This window comes from Cynocephalus volans, chromosome 1 (genome assembly GCF_027409185.1).
Source record: "Cynocephalus volans isolate mCynVol1 chromosome 1, mCynVol1.pri, whole genome shotgun sequence".
NCBI classification, from domain to species: Eukaryota; Metazoa; Chordata; class Mammalia; order Dermoptera; family Cynocephalidae; genus Cynocephalus; species Cynocephalus volans.
In genome coordinates, this window is record NC_084460.1 from 117,050,310 (window position 1) to 117,056,571 (window position 6,262).

Sequence of the window (6,262 nt, forward strand, 5' to 3'; positions counted from 1 at the left end):
TCTGCAGCTCAGGCAGGCATTCATCTGATGGAGATTAATGAAGCTCCTCCTGGTGGTGGCTCCCCCAGGCATGGACCTCCACCGAGATGGAAGCCAGCAGCCTTCTCGGCCTTTCTGAGGCCATACTCCCCAACCTTGCAAGGGTCTAGCCAAGATTATTCTTAAACCAATTGGTTTGGAGAATGGAATCAAATGAATCTGGAGTCTGTTGCTTTGGCAAATCTGCTGAACCGCCTTCCATCGCCTTAGAATTTAACTGATTTGAACTGCTGGAAGCCTGTTGGAGAAAATAGACCCACAGGAGATGAGGGAGAAGTCGTGCTTGCCTGTGTAATGTGAGCATCTTGTCCTGCCCTGCCCTTGGCTCGCGGCCCCGCTGTGTATGTGAGGTTGGGCCGCCCGCACATTTGACTCTATTTCCTTGGCGTGCCCTCGCATCTCCAGCCAGGCAACAGTCCTCGCTGTTTTCCTTGCCTCTTGCTATCCTCAAACTTCACCGGGCCAACTGCCTAATGCACGGGCAGGAGCATGTCCCTTTTCTACATAAAGTCCTTCAAAACCCACCTGGGTATCCTTAATAAATATGGACTCCCTGCTCTGCCCTGAGGCCCTGCAGAAGGGGCTCTGTCAGGGTCCCCAGCCTTACGCCCTCCTCCCCTCTGCTCCCCATCCAGGGGCCTGCCGCACATGTCTGACCTCCCCCTCCTGCCCATTTCCATCCTTGACTCGTGCTCGTCTCGCACACGTCTCTAGTGCCTCTCCTTCAAGGCCCAGATGGAATAGAGCCTTCCCTGAGGCCTGCACTGGCCTGGGCCGCACCCCCTCTGACTTCCATGGCACCTGAACACGCCACCCTCCTTGTGCTCTATGCCTTTCTCTGATCTCTCCCCCAGACCCTGAGCTCCAAGGGAGCCTGCTATACATCTGATTCATTTTTCCCTTCCCACCCCAGCCCTTCCTCCAGGCCAGTCCACACTGTACCTGGGGAAGCAGGTAGGAGGCTGCAGCATGGTTCAGTCCGGGGAAACAGAGTCTGGAGATGGGAAGGAGGGTTGGATAGGGGACATTCAAAAGCTGAAAGCCTGAGCCACTCGTTGAGTAGTTGGCCGTGAGGACTAGGGGGAGGAGAGATGGGAGAACACTCCCAGCTCCCAAGCTTGCCAATTTGCTGGAAGGGAATCCAGGAGGAGTTGGGGACAGAGCTTGGTTAGGACATATTGGTGGCTGATGGTAGAACACAGGGCGTGGAGCTGAAAAGAGCTGAGCCCAGGATGGAGATGTGAGGTTGTCCACCTAGAGGAAGCATCTGACTCCAGGCATGCATGAGATGGCCTGGGAGGTGAATGACAATGGGCCCTGAGGAGACCAGCATGCCGGAGGTGGCCAAGGCCGGATGAGTGGGCAATGTCCTGAAAACCAAGAAGAGCCTTTCAGTGAATGAGCAAACCACAGAGTCAGGTGCTGTGAGAAGGCTGAGGACTAAAGCATGCTGTCCAGCCCACCCAGCTGTCCTTCCTCCCTCTCCCCTCAGCCTTTCCTTCTCCTTAGGGAGCAGCCACCTTGTGTGCTGAACAGGCAAATCCAGCTCCCCTCTGGGTGCTTTGTGTCATGAAAGCCCCACTGGGGTTTGCCCTCCCCAGGCACCATCTTCTCTTGACTTCCCTGGGAGGCAGCACTGGAGGTGGCACTGATGGCGGGATTTCCACATGCACATATCACACCCCTGCCCATGATCTTTCTGGTTGCCTCTGCTTCTAACACCTCCTTGTTTTTCTATATACTCATTATAAACAAAATTCCAGGGAGAGAAATCAAAACAGATATTTGGCCTTTGAACTGGATGTCAGAAGGGGGTGGCCTCACTTTGGGTAATTGGACTGGTAGTGACTGTACCTCAGGGTTAGAACTCCAGGGTGGGAGCAAGAGTGGGATGTGTATTAAACAATGGGAAACACTGGGTCTGGGGAGGGTGGGTGTGCTATTTTATTCTCCAGACATGGTGCAGCTTGGAAGGACTTTGCCAAGCATGATGATGGCCTCATTAGGTCTCAGACTCTGAAGGATGAGGGAGGCAGGAGAGGAGGAGGACAGCAGGTGGTGGAAGAGGACTGACTCCACCTCCCCACCTTGGATTGGAAACCACGTCCTCTGCATCTGAAAAGCCAAGGCTTCGGACCCCTGGACCCCAGCCGTCACCTGGTCAGGCCCAGAGGCCGTCTGCACAGACACCTGGCTCTGTACACCTGCAGCTAGGGCCCTGCTACCCGAGCCCCAATAGACAGAATGACCCGCACAGAGCCGCAACTTGACCTCAAGTCCCATTCCTGACTGGCATTGTACGTCAGTCCCGGGGAGCCCGAGCCCCGCCCAGGAGACAGGTGCATATTCAGCCAGCGGCACTGGGCCTCATCACAGGCGAGCACCACAGTGCCCTCAGGGTTGCTGTAGGTGCACGGGCTCGGGGCTGCTCTTCCCTCCACAGCCAGATCCCAGATGTCCCCTGGCTCCCCATTGTCCAGCCCCTGGGCCTGGAAGCCCAAGCGTTCCCAGCTGACGGGGCACACCAGCTGCTCCTCCTTCAGGGCGGGCACCACCTGGCCCTTGAGGTGGGCAGGGCCTGCACAGTAGGTCTGGATGTTGAAGAGCCAGTCACTGTACTGGTGCAGCCAGCTAAAGAGGTAGGCCAGGTGGCAATCACACTGCCAGGGGTTGCCGTGCAGGGCCAGGTTGAACAGGTTGTAGTTGGTGTCGAAGATGCCCTCTGGGAGTGTGGTCAGCTGGTTCCTGGAGAGGCTAAGCAGCTCAAGCCTGGACAGGTTCTGGAAGAGGGCTGGGTGCAAGGCCGTCAGGTTGTTGCTGCCCAGGTACAGCTTGACCAACTCCTCGAGGTCCCTGAAGGTGCTGGCTGGGAGGTGGGTGATGGCGTTGTGTGAGAGTGTGAGGAAACTGAGGCTGGATAGGTTGGCAAAGGCACCCTCAGTGACGGTCTCCAGCTGGTTGTAGGACAGGGAAAGGCTGACCAGGCCCGGGGTGTGGGTGAAGAGACCAGCAGGCAGCATCCGCAGTACATTACCCTGCAAGTTCAGGAAGGTCAGATTGCCCAGGGAGGAGAAAACAGAGAGCGGCAGGTGTCCGATGGCGTTGTGCTGCAGCCACAGCTTCTCCAGGCAGAAGAGCTGTGAGAACACCTCCGGGGGCAGCTCTGAGATCGCATTGCCATCCAGGAAGAGTTCCTGCAGGCTGCGCAGTTTGCTAAACATGCCATGTGGAAGGCTGGAGAGCACGTTATCACTCAGCCTCAGGGTTTGCAGGCTGGTGAGAGGGTGGAACAGCTCCTCAGGGAGCTGGGCCAGAAGGTTCTGAGCCAGGTTGAGGGTTTTCAGGTGGGTCAGAGGCTGAAAGAGCTTCCCAGGCAGGGTCTGGAGCCGGTTCCCCTGTAGCTCGAGAGACTCCAGGGCATCCATGTGGTGGAAGAGGCCCTCTGGCAGAGCCTCCAGCATGTCGAAGTTGAGGGTGAACTTGCCCAATGAGGTCACGTTGGAGAAGACATCAGTGCTGAGGTTGAAGGAGGTGCTGCCTGTGATCTCCAGGTCCCCCAGCCTGGGAAGCCCCCCAAAAGCATCTGGCCCAAAGTGGCGGAGCTGGGTGTTGAGGAAGACCACCTTGGTCAGGTTGGGGCTGCTGCTGAATGCCCTGGTTCCCAGCGTGGTGAACGAGGTCTGCACAAAGACAATGTCTGTGGCATGCAGTGGGATGTCTGGAGGGATGGCAGCCAGCTCCTCATCTGAGCAGAATACCACCTGGCTGAAGCAGTCACATCCCACAGGGCAGAGCTCAGTAGGCCTGGCCAAGAGCAGGAGGCAGCCCCAGCACAACCAGGTTCCACAGAACATCTCCTAGATCCAGGGAGGAAGAGAAAACAGAAAAGGCAACTTTGTCAAGGGCAGCCTGTCACAGTGGCCAGAGCGCTGGACAACAAGCCTGAAGATGGGATCAGGCTGTGACCGAGGATTAGCCTCAGCAGTGGGGCCACCTGTTTTGGTAGTAGTTTACATTTGTAATAGCTATTTTCATAGCAGCTTTGCAGGACAGATGGGGCCAGGGCTATCACCTCCAGCACTGAAGATGTCACATGGCCTGTCCACAGTCACCCTGTAAGTTAGTGGCAGTGGTAGGACCAAGACCCATGTCTTTTGAACTTTCTATGTTCTTTCCAGGTTGGGGAAAGAAGTGAAAAGGAAACAGAAAGGCATGGAAGAGAGGTATAAAAGGAGACCATGGGTACAGTAGAATTTTCCAAGATAATATGTAAAATTTGGACAGATTATTCCTGAGTTGGAAATTTCTAAATTCTAACTCTTCCTGAGCTTCCAAATCTCAGCACACTTCAGAGCCTAATTATGAGAAGATGCTACCATCTGCTCGTTGTACTATCTGCTGAGGGTGAGCACAGCCTCAGGGACAAGACGGGTTCCTCAGTATTGCTGCCGAAACACTCTTCTCCTCCCCACTCCCACCCCACCACAATGGAGCCCATGGAAATTGTCCCAGACTCCACGATTCTACAGGCCAGTAGAATTTTTATAGTAAGGGGAAAGGACCGAGCTTTTAGCTTGCTAAATATTAATTAAAAAAAAAAAAAAACCTGCCAGCATCTATCCTACAGGACTCAAATTGATGATGCAGCTTATGAGTTGTTTATTCTTCAGTGTTTTTTTTATATATGAATCAGTAGCCAACATGTAAAAATTTGGATACATCACATTCAAAGCACAGATTTAGAATGATGTGGGGACACAACTTCCAGGCAAGATAGTGGAATAGACAGTCCCCAGTGTCACTCTGTCCCACAAATCAACCAATTTACAACTATAAAAAAGCAACAATAGCCAAGCTGGGCCCTCTAGAGCTCAAGGCAAAAGGAAGAGAGACCTACAGAGTTCATGAAGTCAGGAGAAGTCACAATGAGAGGAAGAAAAAACTGCTCCGACCGTTTCAAATCCCAGCCACTCCCAGGCTGGAGCTTCTAAGTGCATGGAGCAGGAGCTGGCAAAAGCCGCAGCTGTGCCCTTCAGATGAAGTTGCTTGGAGGCGGCAGGGGAGAAGAGGGCCTTAGTGGCCCCCAGGCCAGCAAGACCACTAACAGGGTTCCCATGGACCCACATAGGAGCAAGGAACCACAACAACTGAAAAAAAGGAGCCACTCAGAGGCCAGTGAGTCACTGCAAGGGACCATCCCATGGGAAGTGTTCGCAGCAGGGGTGGTGGGGGAGACAGGCCCACCGGAGGAACACTGGAGCACAGCAAGGACAGCTGATCTGCACCCCAATCAGCAATCAGCGTAGGACCACTCAGAGGAGACTGGTCACGGATATAGAATTGCATGGAGTGCAGTTTGATGAAAAGACTCAGGCCCAGACCAGAGTTTCTACACAACCCAGGTGCACCAGATTTCACTAGACCCGGCAGTACCTATAAAGTCAATCATTAAAATCTGAGCTGTACAAAAAGCCTTCCCTAGGGAATCAGCAGCAAAGCAGCAATTTAGCTCAACTACACAGCTCAAGTACTGATCCCCACAGGAAGTTCCCCCATTTTAGAAGTAAGCAAAGGACAACAAATTAGTTCTAGTGCAGAATTTAAGCGGTGGGAACAGCAAATAATCCAACACAAAACTGAAAGAAAAGCAAAGTACCCTCAACCAGAGATAAAGTTTGATATTAACTAGTAAAGGTCTCATCTCACCAAAGAACACCTGTAACCTAGAAGAACCAGAACTCTCCCAAGCTACCAAGCCAGAAAGTGGGGAGGGCCAGAGGCCTCAGCAATGCCCCCGACACCTGCAACCAGTCCCAAGGGCGGGGGATAAGGGCCTCAGTCACACGCCCCTGACATGCACAGCCAGCCCAGTGATGACCCCTGAGCTGCCACAGGAAGTGCCCCAGGGTCTCCTGAGCCAGGGTAGTGAGGGGCCAAGGGCCTTGGCCATGTCCCCCTGACACCTGCAACCAGACCAGCAGCAACACTGAGCTACCTCAAAAAGGACCCTGGGTTCCCAAGCTGGGGTGGTGGAGGAAAGCAAGGGCTTTTGCCACATCCCCCTGACATCTGCACCCAGCCAGAAAATGACCAAGCCACCACTGGAAGCCCCCTGGTCTCCCCTGTGGGAATGAGGGGGGTTCCACAGGCCTCAATCCCGCCCGTCCTTCTTCCATCACATTTCCTTAATAGCCCCTGTCATATTAGAGGATGTGCATTCTCA

The 6,262-nt window shown here is 54.1% G+C and overlaps 1 protein-coding gene across 1 annotated transcript; it reads right to left on the reverse strand.

Moving 5' to 3' along the window:
• Positions 1–2,249: 2,249 nt before the first annotated feature.
• On the reverse strand, positions 2,250–3,893 carry CPN2 (carboxypeptidase N subunit 2). Its single transcript, XM_063087463.1, has one exon. The coding sequence runs from the start codon at positions 3,891–3,893 to the stop codon at positions 2,250–2,252; it is 1,644 nt and encodes a 547-aa protein (XP_062943533.1).
• Positions 3,894–6,262: the final 2,369 nt, after the last annotated feature.